The 22,491-nt window shown below is 32.1% G+C and overlaps 4 protein-coding genes across 4 annotated transcripts; 2 read left to right on the top strand and 2 right to left on the bottom strand.

Moving 5' to 3' along the window:
* The first annotated feature begins 1,803 nt into the window (after positions 1 to 1,803).
* Positions 1,804 to 3,661, top strand: LOC125875497 (squamosa promoter-binding-like protein 3). Its single transcript, XM_049556477.1, has 2 exons — positions 1,804 to 2,033; positions 3,413 to 3,661. Exons 1-2 carry the CDS (start codon positions 1,831 to 1,833, stop codon positions 3,615 to 3,617), a joined length of 408 nt encoding a protein of 135 aa, XP_049412434.1. The 5' UTR covers positions 1,804 to 1,830; the 3' UTR covers positions 3,618 to 3,661.
* Positions 3,662 to 3,717: 56 nt separating this feature from the next.
* Positions 3,718 to 6,883, bottom strand: LOC125875492 (probable protein phosphatase 2C 39). Its single transcript, XM_049556473.1, has 5 exons — positions 6,726 to 6,883; positions 5,273 to 5,515; positions 4,846 to 5,122; positions 4,183 to 4,337; positions 3,718 to 4,037 (listed from the first exon to the last, which is right to left on the bottom strand). Exons 1-5 carry the CDS (start codon positions 6,759 to 6,761, stop codon positions 3,900 to 3,902), a joined length of 849 nt encoding a protein of 282 aa, XP_049412430.1. The 5' UTR covers positions 6,762 to 6,883; the 3' UTR covers positions 3,718 to 3,899.
* Positions 6,884 to 10,532: 3,649 nt separating this feature from the next.
* On the top strand, positions 10,533 to 11,770 carry LOC125875493 (probable membrane-associated kinase regulator 1). Its single transcript, XM_049556474.1, has one exon. The coding sequence runs from the start codon at positions 10,711 to 10,713 to the stop codon at positions 11,434 to 11,436; it is 726 nt and encodes a 241-aa protein (XP_049412431.1). The 5' UTR covers positions 10,533 to 10,710; the 3' UTR covers positions 11,437 to 11,770.
* A 2,812-nt stretch (positions 11,771 to 14,582) lies between these two features.
* On the bottom strand, positions 14,583 to 17,817 carry LOC125875487 (protein RICE SALT SENSITIVE 3). Its single transcript, XM_049556466.1, has 7 exons — positions 17,373 to 17,817; positions 17,248 to 17,298; positions 16,548 to 16,676; positions 16,260 to 16,365; positions 16,110 to 16,151; positions 15,786 to 15,842; positions 14,583 to 15,519 (listed from the first exon to the last, which is right to left on the bottom strand). The coding sequence occupies exons 1-7, from the start codon at positions 17,501 to 17,503 to the stop codon at positions 14,773 to 14,775; spliced, it is 1,263 nt and encodes a 420-aa protein (XP_049412423.1). The 5' UTR covers positions 17,504 to 17,817; the 3' UTR covers positions 14,583 to 14,772.
* Between the last annotated feature and the right edge of the window lie 4,674 nt (positions 17,818 to 22,491).

The raw sequence follows: 22,491 nt of genomic DNA on the forward strand, positions 1-22,491 counted from the left end.
GACATAAGCTTAAAATTTATTGTCCTGCTCGACATAAGTTTAATAGAAAATTAATTTATATCTTTCATTAACTTGTGGGTATAAGATGTTGTACCATGAAAATGTAAATTTATTTACTGCAAATGATTATTTGTTATTTCATTGCATATCATGAGTGTATTCGATCACTTTTTTTTCTTACTTAAAAGTGTTAAAAAGGACAAAAATTAAACATTATCCCAAATTAGGAACATTTATGCGAATGCCCCAAATATTATCAAAAACATATTTTTTTTAATTTTGATATATTAATAAAAAAATTATTAGATATTAAAAATCATTTTAAAAAATTAATTAATTAATTAAAACTTAATCAAACAATTCATTTCAACCCAAATAAATCACTTCAACACAATTCATTTCAGTCTCATTCTTCATCCTCGGTTGAATTTATTAACTCAATTTATTTTGTTAGAACAAATTCAAATCAATCTAGACCAAATAATTACAATTGATTAATAATTCATATATTTATCAACTCAATTTAGCTTGTTCCGATTAATTTCAAACTAATCCGTCCATTTAATACCTGATAAAATAACATGGTCCATTAAATGATTTTTTCTTTTATCTTCCTCCAACTTTGGAACCCTCTTTGCTACTCTACTTCAATCATTCACTCTATGTGCTTTACGTGTTGGATTGTAGTAACTTTACCCCACCTAATAACTAATGCTTACTAGAATTCACCTAAAACACAACGACTTTTATGATAAAAAAAAAATTGACAATAAAATGTGAATATTACCATACCAAGTCAAAGTAGTACAGATTAGGGATTATGATAAAAAATTATCAGCATTATATTACACAAATAGAATAAAGGGGAAAAAAAAAATGTACCCTTAAACTATCGTAAATGGTACGCAAATATCATATGTCGTACTTTTGGGACATTAGTGCCTTTGTCGTCCAAAAACTAGAGCATATATGTCATTCCCTCTAACGGAAGACTAAATAGGGACTCGTGGCACAGTTTTATTCATCGACTCGATATATGTCGGGTCAGTGGATAGATTATGACACGTGTATGTCCGTTAGTATAAAGATATACATGCTCTAGTTTTTGGACGGTAGCGGCAACAATGTCCCAAAAATAAATATGACGGAGGGTATCTGCATATCATTTATGATAGTTCGGAAAATATATTTGTCCTTTTACCCTAAAATAAATATAGTAATATAATATGATGAGGGCTCGATTCCCACCGTTGTAATCCTCTACGTATTTCCCCTTTCCTTTATTTTATTCAATTGTACATTACTTCGAAATATAACATTTAAAATTTGTAAATAAAATAAAACATAGAGGATTTTTATACAAGTATTATTTTTTTAATTAAATTATAAGTGGATATAAGAGATAATTTCTTTCGTATATAAGTGATCATTTCCTCTGTTGAGATTACTTTTAGGGATAAATAAATTTTGAATGTGCACAAATAGACACTTAAACGTGTATAACGTTGAACAAGTAGACACATGCATGAAATACACTCAAACTGATTTGAATTATGTCATGTAAGATACGCGTGTCTATTTGTGCACACCCAATGTTGGAAGCATAAATATCAGTTGAGGTCAAGTTGAAGAACACGTTTATATATTATAGGAGTAGTAAATGGTAAGGTAAATTCCCTGGTTGTGATTGTATTTGTGGTCCTCACAAGCTTTATTTACCTTTTGTCCTAGCATGCCTAACCTAGGCAACATTCATTATGTTACTACTCTTCAACAAAACTCCCATCTCTCCTCTTGGAATCTTCATATTCAATAATTAAAAAAAAAAACATGGCAAACAATGATGGTGGTGGAGGGGTGGGGGTGGGGGTGGTGGTGCAAGTGAAGCACTATTGTCAAGTGGAGAAATGTGAGGTTAATTTAGATGGTGCTAAGAAGTATCATAAAAGGCACAAAGTTTGTCAAGTTCATGCCAAGGCTCCTATTGTTTTGCTTGCTGGTTTAAGGCAGAGGTTTTGTCAACAATGCAGCAGGTACTCTTCTTCCAAACTACCTTATTATTTTAGGCTAATTTTGAGTGCATTTTTGCTATATCCCTCATGCCAGTTTCATTGTAAAAACAAAATCTTTATGTATAAACAAATTGTTAATTCTCTTGATTTAAGAGAAACTTATGGTTCTTAAGTTGTGTGGTAGTATAAGCTATTACCTTCCCATGTTGCATTAAGACACATTCGAGATCAATTTCCGAAGCATCACAATATTAAACCCCTCGGTTCCTTTTGGTATATCGATGTCGAAGTTAATCTCTTATTCAACTCTTGAAAACTCTTCTCACATGAGTCTTGGTCATTGAAATTTGGTCTTTCTTTTTGGTAAATTTGGTCAACGGGGCAACAATCGAGGAAAAACACCCTACAAATCTTCTGTAATACCTAGCCAAACCCAAGAAACTATGAATCTATCTCCAGTGGAGTTGTGGATCTAGCTCAATTCTTAACGGCTTCAATCTTTTGGAAATCTACCTTAATACCTTCGCTAGAAACTACAAGCGTCCCTTTAGGTCACAGGTTGAAATCCTAGGTTAGCTTTCTTATGTTCTTCCAAATCGCGTTGTTAAAATTCCTGATTCCGCTACAGCTAATAGGCAGCAGGCTTTTAACTTAGTACTCTCAGGGGTCGTTTGGTTTGAAAATGAGTTATGATGGATAAGTTATGTTGGGATAAGTTATGTTGGGATTAGTTATGATGGGATAAGTTGTATTGGGATTATTTTTTATTGAGTGTTTGGTTTGTTGTATTCAGAATAATAAATTTTAAGAACAATTTATTTGTTTACAAAAATGCCCTTCATTAATGTAAAAAGTGATATAACAAAAGGGTTGAAAGAGACATTTTTGTCATTTATCTATTTTATCCCGGGATAAGTTATCTCGGGATTACTATACCACCCAAGGTTCGGGATAACTTATCCCGGTACTAATTATCAATCCCGGGATAAGTTATCCCAAACTTGCCAACCAAACAACAAAATAAGCAGTACTATAATTTAATCCCGAAACTATTTGGTATTATCCCTCACACCAAACGAGCCCTCAATCCTTAAAAGGGCCATCATAGTCGTGCATTCCCTTTTTCCGCTTTAATCTTCTCGTTGCATCAATAAAATTAGAAGTTCATTTTTCAAACTGTTACTTAACAAGTAATTATCAAAAAAAAAAAATGTGACTTTCTGACGTAATAACTATTTGTTGAGTGACCATTTAAGAAATCAAACTCGAAATTAGCCGATCTTGAGAATTTATAGGAGTTTTTCTCCATGAAGGATTTCCATCTCAAAAGACTATTTATGCTTGTCTAGCATATCAAACGACCTCGACGTTTTAATATGTGATATATGCCTCTCATTCAGGTTCCATGAGCTCTCAGAATTTGATGGCACTAAAAAGAGCTGTCGCCTGCGTTTAGACGGACACAACAAGCGGCGTCGCAAAACACCACTGCCCATTGAGCTGGAAGATAACCACTGCAGGTTGATCAATGGGGAAGCCAGCCCACATATGGACATGACTTTTTCCAGCAGGAATACCATCCACACTGCTGATATCTCTGGATGAAATGCTTACTCTCTTCTGTCAGCCCCCTCGGGGGCATCGTTGTTAAGACCTATCGTTCGATGCTTGTAATGAAAGCAGGACTCAAATAATGTTGTAGTGGTTATCCTAGCAAACAACAGTCCGTTTATTTGAAGTTTGTGTGCAAACAGGTCCAGATGTTGGAACTTAAACGTTTATACAGTAACATGACAATTGACAAAAGCAAGAAATAGTTCAGATTTTACATTTTAAACAAACTCTACGCACACGTTAACATCATCTACCAAGTGCACAGAGAGAAGATTATTGGAACCTTACGACTACGCAGGATATATCATCGGTACTTCCTCTTGCAAGAGCATGTTCATTGAGATGCTTAGCAGCTGACCGCGCATCCTTAATATCTTTAATGCAATCTGCAGCTTCCTGATTTGACAGTACCTGGTATTTTACGCGAAAAGTTGCACAAATGTTACACTAGCAACTATGTAATGCATACAAGAATATAAAGGTTACCATATATTCGACAAACAATCAGAACATAGTCCAATTATATTCTAAGGCTCTGGAAATGTAAGTAGCTAACCTTCCACACGCCGTCACTAGCCAAAATGAGAAACTCTGTATCATCATCTATGAGCTCTACCACTACATCTGGCTCTGAACTTAGATGCATCTTCAAGCTCTTGTCGCCAAATGCTCTTGCTACTGCTAACTGCCCATCAACCCGAGGAACATCACCTGAAGAGAGGAGAAAAAAAGGAATTTTGTTTTAAACAGAAAATACAAACTCAAGCACAATAGAATAGAACGAAGACATCGCCCAGAACGACATATTCGCAAACAGCCATAGTTTATCAGCAAGGTTCCACATACTATTTTCCAATGGACATAAGCAAAAACTTCTTGGTTTTGGCGAAGGGGGTATCAACTCTGTATTTGCAAACCTACTACGCCTTTAACTCCTCTAAAACGACACTGTTAATAGGGTCGAAGCAACATTCGGATTTGAATCACCAACTTAATGTCGATAAGAAATTGGATTCAAAAGCAAATTTCCACATGTGATCAAGGAAGTCCATAAATACAAACCTTCGCATATAAGTACGTAAATTAGATCTAGTAAAGGAAATTCATTTGAACGCTAAGGCTGGTTCCTTCCTATCATTGATGCATAAATGAAGATACCATTTGGTAGTGACTGATTTCTTCGGACTCTATAGTAAAATTGCAAATTATAGTTTCGCACCTGGAAAATTGGACACGAAACCACCTTTGCCCTCGATGATCTCCCTCTCTCTGCCAGGCTCATGATCAATGGACAGCTGCTTGGCTACTCCATTTTTGTAAATGACGGCACGAGAATCTCCAACATTGGCTACAACTAGTTTCTGACCATTAATCAATATGGCTGTAACAGCAGTGGATCCTCCTTTCCCCAAATCAGCAGCCTTATCCAAAATAGTTGTATCTGTTATGCGGTAGGCTTTCCTGATTGCAGACTCCGGTTCAGCCCAGAAGTTAGGCTACATAACAAAACAGAAAATGTGACGAAAGTTCATGGAATTCAAGCAAAGAGTCACGAGACTGAACGCACAACAACCGGCACTAATTGAAGACTGAACTAGCTCTATGCAATACATGTCAAGCATTCAATAGTAACACGAACGCATTACCTCGTTCAAGATATTATTGAATAGGTGAGAGCGGAGGTACTCAGGAATCTCGTGGCTTAAATGGCCATCAAATATTGCAAATAGACCAAGTTCATTTTCGTCAACTTGCTTAAATTGTGCAAAAACATAGTCTTCCATGGTGTGATGCGATTTTCCCTCAACCATGTGATACCCATGGGTTATGTTCTTCGACATCTTACTCTTACCTCTTCCAGTATCAGATGAACTTAAACCAACCTTTTCCTGCAGAACAAAAGAACCGTGTCACAACACATGTATATAGTACTTGGAAAAAACTTCACCACCAGTGGCAAATTTTCCACATAAGCTGTGATACTACAACGACAACGTATTAAGTATAATCCCACAACGTGGCAAAATTTCCACATAAGCTGAGATACTGAATAAGCAAACCACAATCGAACAATCATATATATACGTAATGCTACTTAGATTAAAAGGAATAAAAGCTTAAGATAAATAGCTTGATAAAAAAGGAATAAGTTCTTAATGCCAACTATTCAGTCCCCTTCTTTTACCAACAAAAACAATTGCTACGCCTCAATCTCAAACAAGTTGGGGCCGGCAATCTAAATCCCCATTTTAACATTTAAACTCATTTTACATCATCAATGACGGAGCTAGAGGGGCGAAAGGGTAAAATTACACTGTATATATAAAGTCAGTGTTCTTATTTATGAATATATAGTAGATGATGAACCGTATTGCACGAAAATCTTGTCTCTGCCATTGAAAATCATAATCAACCTAGATAAAATCGGATCTTTTTTCATCATTAGAAAATTTATGCCTACTATGTCTAAGCAATGGGCATAAACTTATTTTTCCTGGACAAATTAACACCACAAACAGCTACTCTATACTAGGACTTCAATTTTAAAAATTTAAGAGGCAAATTGTGACACTTAGTAGCAAACTAGTTCATCAGCTAAGTTTATTTGATATGAAATAACTGCAATAGGTTGATTACGTAGATTTATCGGAAACAGTCTCTCTATCTTACAAAAGCCAGATAAAGTCTACGTACATTCTAACCTTCGTTACAATTATTACATTGGATATGTTGTTTGATGTTAACAACTAACTTTGTGGGACAACACTAATCATCATATAATCAAACGTATATTGTAACAACAAATAGAAGGCTAATTGAACAAGTTATTTTGAAGGGAAAGCAATAATAAACGTAAATTATGTTTTTTATAAAATAAAATTAGTACGTTAGATGGATTTTACACCAAGCTAACAAATAACCAAATTCAATTATTTTTTCTGCAGGATCAAAACCAAAACTCAGAGAGATTTCTAATTACATCCAAAATAAGCTGAATTATTTACAATTAATTAAGATCCACGAGTAATATCGATAGATCAAGGTAGATTAATTATGTTTAGGACAGGGTGATTAGCAATTTTAATTATATATACGTACCTTAATTTTGTCGATGATTTCTTTGCCTCCAGTCATGGTGCAAAATTAAATAAAATCAAAGAAAACAAATCAAAAAAAAATGTAGAAGAAGATTAGAAGAGAAAATTGCAGAAGGAAAGTGACAAGTGTTGAGGAAAAGAGATGACAATGTTCCTATGATTGACACGTCTCTTACTGTCTACGTTTTGTTTGGATGTCAAATAGGCGGGTTGGACTGAATTAGAATAAATTAAAATGGTCTAATAAATGAGCAGGTTATTGAATCGTTTAAAAAATATTGGATTAAATTAAAATGTCTTTATATAATACATTGATTAGATTGTTACAGGTCAAATACTCCACAAATTAAATTTAAAGTGAAACAGATTACAAGGTGAAAAATTAAATCATAATCAATAAATTAAAAGTTGAAAGTTCAAATCGTAAATTTAAATCAGCTAACTTACTAAGATTTTTTCTAACCATTTTCTAATTAGCTTTATGTGTACGCAAGGAAAAAGGAATATATTCATCTATTTTTGGCTGCAACTTTTGTATTGGGAATCGGGATAGTTAGTTGTGAAATTAAGTACTTTATACCATAGTCTTGATATTATTTTATTCTATATTCAATATTGACACTGATATCAAGATTAGCTAGTCACCACCTTGATATGTAAAACAATTAAATGGCAAAGATATTTTCTTCTAATAGCTTGTTTCGATTGTTGTTACGTATATCATATTGTAGTGTATTAGTTTGATGAATATAATATTTAGCTAGATAGTATTACGTAAGTTTTTATTATTTCAATATCATGCATTCATAATTTATAGGTAACATTATACACAGGTCATGTTTCAAGTATTTGGGGTCAGTAATTTAAGGTAATAGATAGATTGATGAAGATGTCACATGTCGTACTGCTACAGAGGTGAATAAAATAGAGGCTTGCATCTGATATTCTATATGATAAGAATGTGTCGTCAAGATTTAACGGTAAACTTTACAAGGTGAACATTATACCGCCTATGCTATGTGCGGTGGAGTGTTGGTCAATCAAGAACTCTCATTTTTAGAAGATCGCTAGAGTAGTACATATGAGGATACTTAGACAGATCTAGAAGCATACCAAAAGATAGAAAATTAGAAATGAAGATATTCATGTCACGTTGAGAATTGATGCGTGGAGGATATAAGATGCCAAAAGTGAGGTTGGAGTAATTCGTACTTGTGAAGAGGAAATATCGGGATGTCTCGATAAGAAGAGTGTGAGAGGTTGGTCGTGATACGCTTTTACCTCTTTTTAGTGGGCTCCAAACCAGGTCAAAGGTAGTAAGTACTAACTTGGCCCAATTCCTTCAAAAGTAGCCGTACCACTCTGAGAGGCCCAGATCCAAATCGTATTAAATATTTAGAGGCCTAAACTAAATTATTCGACAAAGTTGCACTTTGGTGGTCCCAAAAGATGGACTAATTTACACAAACACCCTTCTTTTAAGGCTATTATTTAAATATTATCTCTATTTTAAAAATAGCGCATATATAGCTCTCCTGACAAACAAAACATTAGACTGCCATTTAACTTCTACACAAAATTTTAAATTATATGATCTAACGATTTCTCATAAGATTCATCAATTACAAGTAAAATAAAAAGATGATCATTTACTAAATAGCCATCCCGAAGAGGGACCCCCCAATTTCTCGAAACTTATATATATATAATTAGCTTTGGAATAAAAAGTATATAAAATATGGTCATTCCATGTACCTTTGTTTAAGTGGGCTCCAATCCAAGTCAAAGGTAGAAATAACTGACCCAATTTCCTCCAAAAGTAGCCGTACAATGAAGACTGAAGCACACTTAAAGGCCCATATCCAAATCGTATAAAATAATCAGAGGCCCAAACTAAATTACTGGACAAAGTGGAACTATGGTGGACCCAAAAGAAGTCGTTAGGCAGAAATGGGGCCCAAATGGGTCATCCAAAAGAAAAGGTTTTAAAAGTTATGGATATATACCGTGCGATCAACTAGTTTACCAACATGGTCAAAATATACACAACTTATTCATTAATAGGCATGTATATTATGTATGTAGTATAAATTATACACATATAACAATATATACATTTCGTACATGTTTTATAAACTAGCTGGTTTAAGTGTATAGAGTCATAATTATCCCCAAAAATACTTGTTATCCCTTAACTTTTGTACTTTTTAGTCCGTGATCTAAAAGTTCATTCTGAACAAACTTAAAATCTTAATGAAAATGTTAAATTACGGTCTAAAATTTTGTATCGTCAAATGTTGGTCAATCTCAAAAAATTATATTTGCACAAACTTTTTGAAAATAGAAATAAAATCTAAATGATGACTTAAAAGAAAACACAAGTGGGAGACATTGAAATTTCAAAGAACTTTTATTGTCTCTTGGATTTGGATTTATTAAAGCCCTATAGATCCAAGTGGAAGTCCTCAATATTTGCTTTTTTGCTTCATTAATCAAAGAGACCAATGTTGAACTCATCATTGTATTTGTCTTGGGATTCAAAGACATCCCTAATATGTTATCACTTGAGTTTTTTGGGTCCCCCTCTTTGTTTTTTTGTTTTTTTGTTTTTTTTACTTTCTCTCTTTGATATATATATATCTATATACTTTGCTTAAAATCTTCTTTTACTTTACATGAAAGTGTTCTCCTAGAGTTAGTCTCTTCATCTTTCAGGTATAAAGCAACAAAAGCAAATAATATAAAGTAGGTCTATCAACCATAGAGTGAGAGGGTATTCTTTTGGGTTGAATTGTAATAGAATTTATCTTCGTGCATTTTGATTAATTTTAAAGCTAATTATTCTTTCATTAGTATAGATATAGATAACTTTGTACATTAGGGCTTAGATAAATAAGGAGATATTACATATAGTTTTCGATGAATTTGAATGAAAACCTGATGACTTTCAGCGCACTTTATTGACTAGTTGATCATATCCTTAGGTGATCAGCGAGATAGTATTCTTGTGAGGAAGAAAATTTCAGTTTACTTAGAATATAACTAAAAGTAATTATCAATAATAAGTAGAATTAATAACTCAAAAGACATGGCAAACAACGTGTTATAACAGGTTAAATTGTACTAATAGTACGTAAACTTCTTACAAGTCCATACATAGAAGTTAACCTTGAAATGCTACAGCATGATCCTACTTCTTCTTCATATTTAGTACTCCGTTCATCTTAAATTATCTGTCGTAATTCTTTTTTTACGTGCCTCTTAAGAAACAATAATAAGAAGGGTTGTTTAACTATTTTATTCTTTATTACTATTTAAACATTCATAACATCACACATAACTAAGTGTTTATAGTCTTCAAGAACAATAATTAATTTTTTTCTTCAATTTCTAAAACGACAAATAATTTGAGACGGAGGGTAATAAAAGTGAATATAATTATATTTCACTGTTAAAATCTTGAGAAATCAAAGTTCTTAAATCCTCTAGTTGCAATAGAGTAAGTAATAAATGTCAATCTCTTCTCATTGACTTTTAAGCCAACGGGTCACTAATCTCGATTATGATGATCTGTATCAAATTAATAATAGCCGTAAACTAGTTATTATTATATAATATACACTACATATCAACATAATTTCATACACTAATATTCAGTAAATCTACACGCTTCCAATATGATTACTTATCCATATAGAGTAACTAAATTAATCAAATCTATAGTTGGCAACTTAAAGTATTGTTTTAAAAAAAATATCACATGATTTTTAGTCATTTAGACCACTAATCTTCATTAGCAAGTCCCAAACAAGGGGTCCATTTATCCCCTCTTTAGGGGGGAAAAGCCAACTCTTTATACATTTTTCATATCAACAAATAATTTCGTGATCGAGTATAAAAAACGTTTATAATATGATCAATTGTATCGATTGAGTTACAAATTCTCCGATTTAGCTCTATTTACAACGAAAATAGTTGTAAATCCGATGGAAAATCGTGGTAGAAAGAGCAATTCAGGTGACAGATTTTCATTTCCAACAATTATGCCGGTTCAGGAAGGAGAAGAAATGGAATTTGAATTTTCCGGTAGTGTTTCGCCGGGATCTCCGAAATCTCCGGCGGATCATTTGTTCTTCAATGGACGGTTATTGCCGCATTATTTCCCCTGTCAACCGGTAAGTAATATCAATAGTCCGATTTCATTTTCGCGATCAACGAGCAGAACAAGTAATGCTAGTAGCAGAGATTCGCTCTGGTCCTCGCGCAGCAACAGCACGAATAGTCGTAGCAGTTGCAGCAGTAGCGCGAGGACCAGCACGAGCGAATCTTCTGAAAGAAAATTGATAAATCAAGGGAAGAATTCAGCGTTTGCTATGTATAGAAATTCGTCAAATAATATGAATTTTTCGACTACTCTGCATACTGGAATTTCGCCTAAATGGCAGTTTATTGTGACACCAGCACCAGTTATGAAGAAAAAACACCAATTTTCAGCTCCAGTTATGAAGAAAAAAGGGCAATTTGTTTCGAAATCTCAGAAACAGAGTGCGAAAGGAGGCAAAGAGTTGAAGTCGAGGAAACAGAGGAAGGAAAATGGTAAAAGAAAAGTGAGATTTTGGCTTTTGCGTAGAGTTTTCAGGAAGTTTATGTCAACTTGCAGAGAATGTCACGCTATGGAACCAACAAGAAGAGAGAGGATTTCTCGTCGTTGAAAGCTATGTTGCTCGGATTTTTCCAAAATATCGATGGCAATGGGTACATGTCAGATATTCAAAAAATAGTGCATTTTGGAGAATCGAATACGAGCAACATAGGTTGAAAGATTGACATTACTAATTGATTGGCATGTGTGGTGATGATTGGCTAAATTTTTAACTTTGGTAATTATTGATTTATGATTTTGGGAGATAATATTTTTCTGAAGTCATGTAAGTGATTAAGCTTTGATTTGTGCAAGGTTTGTGATAAACCTTCTATGTCAAATAGATTTTGATCATGTTTTGTTTCCTAATCTCTTTACTTGCTTTTTATAATCACCTTGTATACGTACTCACTGGCCAAGTTAATCCAAATTCACGTTTTGCAAGGTTGATTGAAAGGGTAGAGATTGCATATCATATCAAACAAATGAATGCAAGATACCTATTAACTTTTGTTACAAGAAAGTTCTTGCCCTTCCGTCCAAGCATTGTTTTTTATTAAGTACCAATTAAAGATAGTCTTTTCCTAATTCCATTCAAGCATTGGATTTTTTTCATGTTAGTCAAAGATTTTAATAATAAAATAAAGTTGTGATCAAATGCCTGATTGAATTGATCAGGTCATGTAAGAACAAGGTTTAAGTCTATCGATCTACAAGGAATACTCATCTGCATATATTAATAATGTAATTCCATTTGACATTATCATAATGATAAACAATTTGTCTATGACAATGTTCTATTGATTTCTCAAAGAACTTACTTGGACAGAAAGTTCATCGCTGGGATCGATAGGAGATATAGTCTAGTATTCTCACTTTTAACTTAAGACATTATCTTTACCTGACGAGCAAAGTTTTTCACTGTTTTTATAACAATCTCATTTGTATGAATATTTTTTAATTGTTATAACAAAATATTATTATAAAAAAACACATAACATATAAGATAAGATGAAAGTTAGTTTCCAATAAAACTTGATTATTATGTGAAATGTTAGTTTTAAGAAAGTCTGTCCGGATATAGCGATCAAAATTTAAATAAAACGAAAAGTAACCTTTAAAAATTATACATGATAAACTCTCTTGATACTGACTTGGACATAATAAATAAATATGAAATGATTTATATAAGTCATCTCTAACTAATTTTAAATTTAAACATACGTGACGCTATTTTGTTTATATTTTTGAGATTTTGAGTTCGGTTAATAAAGAGTGATTTTCCAAGAATCCAAAAATAATTTAATTTGAATTTCTTATTTTTACAGGTGAGGCTTAGTCAAGTGATTGATAAACTCTATCAATGATCGATAGGTTCAGAATTCGAGTCATGCTGGAGGGAATGTGAGAACACTATTGATCCTATGAAGAAAAAAAAACTTCTCATTTTATCCTTGATGATAAATTTTTATAGTTACACAAATATTATATAGCATATCTAAGATTATAAGTTTAAATAATATTATAACTATATTTTTTTATAGGAAAAATGGGAGAGAATATTACAAAATGGATATCAACCTCTCATCAATAAAGGAAAAATTTAGTTAATCAATCAAATGAGCTAGTAAGATTCCCTTATAACAACATAATTATTACTATGACATATCTAATATCATTAAAAAATGAATTATTTTTTTTACTTAAATTTCATTCCCAATTATATAAATAAATTGATAGGGAGGAAAAAGAAGGTGAGTTCTTGTTTTAGTACTATTAAAGGATGTGATGCAATGAACTAGTTGCTCCGCTCTTAATCAGAGATCTTAATGTTGAACTTTGAATATAGAAAAAGAAATCCATCATACCGAACGCTTCTCCCAAATTAACTATATATATACTGTGTAAATTTTAATTAATCTGACTTCAATACCGATACTGACTATCGAATCAAAACCTAACCAAAGAAAATAGTTGTTATCTTTGGATTCTAGTAGCTCGTCCTGTGTGTCAAGGCAAAAATTAAGGAATAAAGAAGATTCAACATCATTTCACGACCAAAAGCTACTGTAATTCCATCTTCCCGCCTCCCAAAATATGCCCCATGAGAAGACACCAAAAGCCAACTCTTCTCAAACAGTCCAAAGAAAAATAAAATAAAAAAGACATCAATATTTTTTTTACTTTTTATGTTTTATAGTTTTTTTGCTGATGTCCTGTATCTATTTTGGATAAAGACTGATTCAGAATTTTAAAGTTTGTGATTTTGAAATTTATAATATATATGTATTCGATAAAATTTTCAATAATTATATATAGTTTGTATGAGTTCGATAGAATTCTTACCTTTCAAGCAAGCTCTACATGACTTTAGGTTCGATTAAAAGTGATGAATGATTACACATCTTTTACTTTCGAATATACATTTTTTATCACTATTTTATAAATTCCTAATGATTTTGTTGAAATGTCGTACAAATGGGCCCTCCACTCAAAACATCAACGAGAGGAAAAGGTAGGATCAATTGTTATTCGTTTTATCAAAGAGGTCTCAGCTTTACGAGGAGAAAATTTAAATTTATCAAATTTCAATACAGATATCAAACATTGTATCGGAAAAATAAAAAAAATAAAGAGAGAGACCAAGCAGTAATGTTCTTGTAGATATTTACGTAAGAGTACTATTTTAGATTTATCTTAGAACGTAAAGTTATAACTAAAAAAATATTTTGAATATTTGGGCTCCTTTATTGTGTAATGTCAACTCACCAAATGTCAATAGGAGTTGATCTATCATTTGTCATCATACCCTATTTTTCAAATGTTGACCCACATATGTCGTGGTTATACTAAGCTCACACAAAACAATCCTCAACTTTGACCCTTTAATTACTCCCACCGTCCTAATTTAAACGTCTTACTTTTTCCAATATTTTACGTAGCAAATTTAAGATTACAATGTTTAAAAATCTCCCTTTATTTCTTAAATTTCCTGTAAAGTCAAACTAACACACTTAAATTGAGACGCCTTAAGAAATTTTTATATTGCTCAAATTCTTTTTAAGAAACCATTAATTAAAACCATGTTAGATCCTCAGAAATACATGACATTTTAATTATCCGATACGAGCACAACGACATCTTTAAGGATCCAGACACCACTACACTAATTTTAAATCTACTAGACATCCATATTCTTCCTACAAGAAAATCATGGAGAAGCATAATTTTTCCTTCATTTCTAGATGAACTGATAAAAAAGACTACAAGAAAAAGTGGAAACATTCAATGGTCCAAAGGATGAAGGAAAACCAAACACTATTAAAAGAGCACTAAATTAAGCAGAAAACACAACTAAAAGCTTTTTCTTAAGTACAACTTCTCCCCACCATAACCCCTAGAAAGATCATTCCAAGAATCTCTCCATCACATCAGGGTACATTCCTCCTTCATTCCTATATTCTCCGGGATTATTCGTGTGCTGATCGAGTGAAGTCGATGAATTAGAAGACGAAGCCATCCTAGCAGGAAGCGTATAGCTTCTCTTGAACTTGTCCATCTTCCGAACGCTATCAGGGTGGCTATCCAGGCTCAAGAAATCGTTTGGATTAGCACCTCCGTTGTTGTGCAAGCTCGAAGCATCTGAGTTCGGATTTGAAGTCTTCCCATCAAGACTAAGCGGGTGCTGATTATGATCCGATTTGGAACCTAAGCTATCAGGATTGAACAGGATCCTGGAATCATCATTTCTACCAGTGAGAGCACTAAAGAAAGTTAATCCATTAGGCCACTTGATATCACTCTCATGATCAGCAGCAGCTCCCATCATGTCTTCCATTCGTGGTTCGGATGAATGAGGAAGTTGAAGGAACATATGTGATTCATCTTTCGACTGTGGAATACCAAGTCTCGCGGAGTTTTGGAAGTTGGGAGAGGATAGTAGCGAAGATGCTGAAGGAATTGGCCTTGGTCCCCAGTTGAAAAGTGGAGGAGGAGCGCGAATTGGCATAGTCGGCTGCTTAAGAGGAATTGCAGACGAAGGCGAACTAGTCCTTGTTGAAGAAAATAGCTGTGACAAATAGAAACCAGATTGATAGCCTAGAGACTCGAACGTGTGCCTCATTCTTAACACGAAATGGAGGTCTTCCGGTATCTGAGAAGGATACAGCATTCTTATCCAAATTAGATCAAAGTACTTAATTCATATTAAGTGACCAACTATGTTACTCGGACTAGTACCCGTGTTAGATACTCCAAAAAATGCACTACTTTTGAAGGATCCGACACATACAGTTGGCATTTTAAAAAAATGTCTGGCCAACATAGGTGATCAGTAATCACATGTCCTTAGAGCTAAACAAAGATTATAGTAACAACTAAAATAAACAAGAATTCTTTTTTAGGGAAAATGAGTCTTACAATCTTGCAGGATCCCAGTTGCAGTAGGCCATGTCCAGCTTGAATCACAGCAATAGTCTGCAAGATAAAAAACAGTACACTGTCACACACGCACAAAGCTAAGCAAATAATGGCATACAAAGCAAGCCAAGAAATCTTCATATAGGCCAGCCTGGTGCACACTAACTTCCCACAATGCGCGGGGTCCGGGAAGGGCAAGAACCACAAAGGTGGATCCACAACTCGAACCCGACCCCGTGACCTCTTTACCAGTTACACCAAGACTCCATTTTGTAAATAAATAAGATAGAGAGGCAATTATTGTTCTAGAGTTATGAATCTGACCTGAATCCCTGACTCAAACTGGTCAGTCCACTCAGGTGGGAGCTGCAGAAGTTAAATCATCATCACCATACAATCTTTCTCAGACCAATAATTGGCAAATGAAAAAATCAGTTCCCTAAGATAACCAAACATAAATGCAAGTAAACATACAGCATCAAATGAACTCTGCCAGTAATTTGATATGTTTGGTTCACATTCAGTAGGCTCCTTGAAAACCCATTTATGACACTTATCAGAGGCAACTTTACCCATCAACCTGCAAAACCAAAACCCAACCAATCAAAATAGAAAAAATAGTCACAAATATTTGTCTCCTCCACCTTTTGATTCTCTATTTATACTATTGTCCATTATTATTCAGTCATAGAAGTGGTGAGAGAGTGGAGATGGAGAGTTTCAAAAATCCAATACCAACCAAATCACCTACCCAGTACCCACCCTTCTCCATAATTATATAACTGAATGGACATTTTGCTGAAGGCTTTTCTCACAAGATCTTCACCATCCATCTCTTCCAAGCAATCTGTTCCTCTACCTCTGCAGAATCCATCTTCCCACATCAACATCCTGCATAAATCAACACAAAAAGAAAGCAAAGTTACAATCTTTCATCTAAAAAAGAGATCTTTTTTCCTTCTTCTTTTTGAAATCCATTTTCTTTAATAACAATAACTACGTCTCAGTCCTAAACAAGTTGGGGTCGGCTATATAAATCATTTAAGCTCATATCTTTCTTTACACAACTAAAAAAGAGACTAAAGTCCATTTTCTTGAACAACAATAACTATGGCTCATTCCCAAACAAGTTGGGTCAGCTATAAAAAGAGGCTAAATCCCATTTTCTTGAACAAAAATAACTACGCCTCAGTTCCAAACAAGTTGGGATCGGCTATACAAAACCCCACTTCTTTTCTTTTTTGACACAGCTATAAAAAGAGTTTGAAGTCCATTTTCTTGAACATCAATAACTACAATCCCAAACAAGTTAGCTAAAAAAAAGAGAGATTTTGAACTCCATTTTCTTGAACAACAACAGCAACAATAACTGCAGCTCAATCCCAAACAAGTTAGCTAAAAGAATAGATTTTTAAGTCCATTTTCTTGTTCCAAAAAATGGGTAAGAAATCAAAATACTCACAAGCTACCATTGTCATCTCCAACTTTACAACCATTACCACCTCTAACTCTCCTGCAAATAAGACAAAAAATGAGGACCCCCAAAAGACAAGAAAAACAGAGAAGAAGCATGGGAAAGACACATACGGTCGAGGACGAATGGTCCAGAAGACTGAATAAGTCCAGTCTGTGTTAAGACAGACGCTTCTAAGCGCCTCATGAAGGGCCATCATCCCTACTGCTTCTTTGCTTCTATCTGATGTTCCTGAGCCCACCATTTTTTCCCTTTTTTTTCTTTGTTTCCCACTTCTCTCTTTAATAAAAACTAAACCCCTTTTCTCTTCTCAACACTCAAACTCAACTCCTGTAGAAAAATTTCTCTTAAAGATTCAATTTTTATTGTTTTTTTTTATCTTGTTGAGCAAAAACTATACAATACAAATGCTTATGAACCACAAAGATAGAGACCCTTTTTTCTTCTTCACATTCCCACTACCCCCTACCCCTTTGTATGTTCTACTTTTTACCTTCCTCTGTATTAGATTACCAAATCTGACTACTTGGGTGAAACCAAGAAAAGGCAAACCAAAAAAAATCAAAATGGAATGGCTTTAGTAAAAGGAGAGAGGAAGAAGTTTTTTACTACTCCCTCTGCCCCAATTTAAGTTGCTTACTTTTTATATACTTTATTTGGTGTTTGATTATTTCAAATTCACACCACTCTATAAAAGATTTTTTTATATTCCGATCGAATTTGAAATCTCTGATTAAAAAAGAAATAGCTTCATCCCAATGATTGGTGTGGCTTATTGTTCTTTTTAATCTATTAGTATCTTTTTTTAAAACCTTCTTTTAAGTTGTTTGACTTGATATAAAAGTAAAAATATGTTAAATCTACTAAAAAAAAATTAATCTTTTGATCTTTAAACTTGAAAAATTGAAACTAAAGAGTTGCTAAAAAGGGAAAATGATCTTTTTTTAAAACAAACTAAAAGGTAGAATAAGTCAAACAAATTAAAACAAAAAAAAGTATTTCTTTCTATGGTTAGTAGATTTTCTAATTACAACTTTAATAAGTTTAACACTAGAAATTTTTTAAAAACTACTCACCACAAGATTCATAAATCTTCATTTATTTCTTAAATTTTATATTCAGTCAACTTAAAATACTTCAATTGAAATGTAGGAAATAACAAAGATTGTGTTGAAATAGTTCAAACCATTGTTATAAAATGGAGTAACTTTTATCGGAGAGAGTTTCACTTCATATACAAATTTTTTGAACATGAATTTAAATTTAATCAAAAGTGGATTTGATACGAGTATCGAATGTTGAATGAAAAATAAAAAAATATTTTTGGAGATGCGTGCGTGCGTGTGTGGGGTGTGAGAGTGTGTGAAGGATATGTTTATGTTTTGTTTGCTTTTGTAATTTACCATGAAAAAATGAGAGGTGGTGGGGACAGCTTTTATCTTCCCTCCCTAACAAAGCGCTTACACTGCACAAGAGCAGCCAAAAAGAAGGCTCGTGCCTACAAATGTCAAGTTACTATTTTGCCCTTCTCTTGGTTATTTTGAAAAGAAAAATAATTTTTTTTTTAATCTTCAATATTTCTTACAAGTTACACCCAATCCTTTTATTTTATGTGAGTGATTATTATTGTTTGAAATTGTTTTGCACGTGATGCTAAATAAAAATCTATGCATTCAAGAATGTTTCGACAACAATAATAATATATTCAATGTAATTTCATAAATATAATTGGAAGAAAGGAAAGCATAAGTCAACAGTGGAACAACGAAATCTTATTAAGGAGAATCAAAATGAGAAGAATTGTGCACACAGACGAAAAAGTTGAAGGAGGTACTGTAATATGTACTATATATACATAGAAATAATTTTAGTTATATATAAATAATGTGAATTTCCGCCTAATAAATTTTGGATGAACCCCTAACCCTTACTAGCTTATTCGTCTCTGCAGGTCTTACCCTTAGCTTTGTAAAATAGAGAGATTATTCTGATGAATTAGGCCTTAACTAGCTCCGTCTCTAGTCTTACCTTTACCTTTTAAATATAGAGAGATTGTTTTGATGGACTATCTAATAGTAGCATCACATTTAATTTCTTTAGAATGTGAGTTAAAATTTCAAACTCAAAGTAGAGATTCATTCATCAAATTATTTATGTCACATAGTTCATATTTTGAGTATAAATACATGATTTAACTCATGTTTGTGTATAAATATCTTTTGTACAGTATTATACATTTTATACTTCAAAATCCATTTATATTTAATTTGTTTATTTAATCAATGGTTGTTATACTATTACCTAGTGGGAAATTGAAGATTTTGAAGGGGACATTGCCAACCCATTATACAAAGAAAAACTTGTCATTTGTATTAATGTTCAAACTTAAAGGTCAATAAGCCAGTCAAACAAGAAAATTGGTAAGTTTAAATTAAAATGCCAATCTTGGAGGGGTGAGCACATGAGTATGTCTCTTGGAGTAGAAAATTCACTATTTAATACAAGAAAAAAATTCATTTTTGTGTGAAAACATGGTGCGGTAATCAATTAATTAAAGGTTTCCATGATTTTCATGCAATCAACAATTGATTTTTATTTTATTTTTTAAAAAGAGAATAGGAAGAAAAATTTATCACAATCACTTAAATTAATAGGACACAGCCATTTTATGGTTAGGAAATTTCATTACCTTTGGCAGAAAATTATATTACTATTTATATATGGTTAAAAATATTTTCTTATATATATAGTAGATGTCGAATCTCATTCAGCTAGTTGTATATTTACTTTTTCAGATTTTGAACTCCTTAATTAAAATTCTGACTCTGACACCATATATATTAGAAGATTACTTTTTGTTGAAAGAAAAAAAAATGAAGAAAAAATATATTTTTTATAATAATAATAATTATTATTAATTAAGTGATATACTAAAATTAATTCGAGTATATACTACATACAGGACAATTTGATAATCCAGTCAACTGTTAACCTAGCTATGTGATCAAAGGCATCTTCACTGCACCTAAATGATTAAAAAAACATGTCATTTTAATATCGCACAACAACTCCCATGACTTTGGTATCAAAAAAAGAAAGTGAGTATAACACTTCAGCATTCAGTTATTAAATTAGACATATGAGCTGATAAAACACATTTTGGAACGAGTCTGTCGCATAGATTTGCTTAGTATAGTTTATATATTTTGTATGATTTGTAGATTATTATAAAGTATTAGGCACATAAAGTACTTAATATAGAGTACTCACACAAAAAGTAGAGAAAGCGACAAAAGTTAAAAACGACTGGGGGTTATCAGTTTTGTGTAAACATCTTATCAGTTTTATATATAAACTCATGAAATAAAAATCAACATGAGTTTTGATAAGATGGTTAGAATCCTCCACCATTAATCAGATATTTCAAATTTGAATCTACATAAATAAAAAATACTTGCAAAACACGAATTTGAATATAGTCCGATCGATAATACGGAGGTTGATTTTGTATTAAAATAGGATGAAGGGCATGTATGGAAATTCAATGGAACACAGCATCTTTACCAGTCAAAAGCAAAACTGATAAGGACTCTGACTCTCTGAGAGGTTTAGATATGAAATCATTATAAAAATTGGATTCTCAGTTGGTAAATATAATTAATAAATTAAGTGTCATTATGATAATAAAAAGACCTTTTTATTTAATTTTTTTGCCTTTTTTTTTTCAGTAAAAAAGACCTTTCTTTACTACGAAGCAGTTATCCCAAAAGGAAGAAAAATAAAAAACTCGAAATCTCCAAATTAATTTTTTTTTAAATCTCTAATTACGTATTCTTCAACTCAACATCGTCAGCTGCACGTGAAGGAATCTCAAAATAGTTAAAATAAATAAATAAATAAATAAAAATAAAAATAAAAAATAAAATAAAAATAAAATATATATATATATTGGAACTCTAAATTTTGCTTATAATAATTTATTGGTCTTATTCTAGTTGCTGAATGTCATTTAAATTAATATTCCATTAAATCAACTTTTAGTTTTGAAGCTAAGAACAAAAATGACTAAAATAAATATAACTTGAGATATGAATGGAAATAAAAATTTGAATAAGTTTCTCTTTTATAAAAATAAAAATAAAAAATCAAGTTGGCTTCATTGACTAAAAAGAATAACGATTTTGCACTTATATATAAACAAGGTAATGTTGCCCGTGCTATGCACGGGCACGGGTCCAATAATATAAATGGTATGTTTTGGGGCTAATAACGGAGATTTTGAAGCGATTATTTGCGTGGATAAAGGAATAAGTTTTTTTATCACAAACTTGTACTTTATTTGACGCTATTCAAGGCACAATAAGACTACCCACATACAACATTTTTGAAATATTTTATGTTGTCAATTATCACGATTTATAGTATTTTTACGATAGATTCACTTAAAGAATGAGTGGAATTTTTTCTATTTTTTTTTCACAACATATTTTATGTTGTCAATTATCATGATTTATAATATTTTTACGCATTTTTTAAATATAAAAAACCCAAAAAAAAAAAACACAAATAAATTAAAATGGACCCAATATATGTTATTTTTGTTGTCTCAATTTATGTCACACAAATAAAATTTGGAGAGTCATCCAAATTTTAATTTAAAAAAAAATGTTTTAAGTTATTAATTATTGTGATTTATAATATTTTGATGTAACTTTCAAATAACCAACATTACTGGTCACTTTGTCCTAATTTATGTGATATGGATAAAAATACAAAATTAACCCTTTTAATATGTCTTTCAGATATTTTAAGTTGTTAATTATTATTATTTATAATACTTTTTTGGTAATTTTAAAATGATATGTGTTATTTTTTCTGTCCTAATATATGTGAGCCTGAAAGAATTCTGAGAGTGAACCTATTTTATTATATAGCTTTTAAATATTTTAAATTGGTAATTATTCTAATTTTTAATGCTTTTTAAGTCATTTGTAAATGATATATGTTGCTTTCTTTGTCCCATTTTATATAGTATAAATAAAATTCCCGAAACCAACTAAATTTTTAATATATTTTTAAAAATATTTTAAATTATTAATTATTGCGATTTATAATATTAAAAAAAAAGTACAAAACTTGTATCAGCCTAAAAAATGACCACGATAATTCGAAGCCTACAGAAAGCAATATGGTTGTACGTAATTTTTAAATACTTAATATATATTACTCCAC

The sequence above is a fragment of the Solanum stenotomum genome, chromosome 9 (assembly GCF_019186545.1).
Source record: "Solanum stenotomum isolate F172 chromosome 9, ASM1918654v1, whole genome shotgun sequence".
Lineage (NCBI taxonomy): Eukaryota > Viridiplantae > Streptophyta > Magnoliopsida > Solanales > Solanaceae > Solanum > Solanum stenotomum.

Bases quoted from the DNA above. Each gene is read 5' to 3' on its own strand.
- LOC125875487 (XM_049556466.1), bottom strand. From the start codon at position 17,503: ATGGTGGGCTCAGGAACATCAGATAGAAGCAAAGAAGCAGTAGGGATG. The intron at 16,366-16,547 runs GTGGGTACTGGG...TTGGTTTTGCAG, and splicing joins TTATATAATTATGGAGAAGG to GTTGATGGGTAAAGTTGCCT. The intron at 15,520-15,785 runs GTAAGACTCATT...TATCCTTCTCAG, and splicing joins AACTGGGATCCTGCAAGATT to ATACCGGAAGACCTCCATTT.
- LOC125875493 (XM_049556474.1), top strand. From the start codon at position 10,711: ATGGAAAATCGTGGTAGAAAGAGCAATTCAGGTGACAGATTTTCATTT.
- LOC125875497 (XM_049556477.1), top strand. From the start codon at position 1,831: ATGGCAAACAATGATGGTGGTGGAGGGGTGGGGGTGGGGGTGGTGGTG. The intron at 2,034-3,412 runs GTACTCTTCTTC...CCTCTCATTCAG, and splicing joins TTTTGTCAACAATGCAGCAG to GTTCCATGAGCTCTCAGAAT.
- LOC125875492 (XM_049556473.1), bottom strand. From the start codon at position 6,761: ATGACTGGAGGCAAAGAAATCATCGACAAAATTAAG. The intron at 5,516-6,725 runs GTACGTATATAT...TTTGTTCTGCAG, and splicing joins AAATCATCGACAAAATTAAG to GAAAAGGTTGGTTTAAGTTC. The intron at 5,123-5,272 runs GTAATGCGTTCG...TTTGTTATGTAG, and splicing joins TCAATAATATCTTGAACGAG to CCTAACTTCTGGGCTGAACC.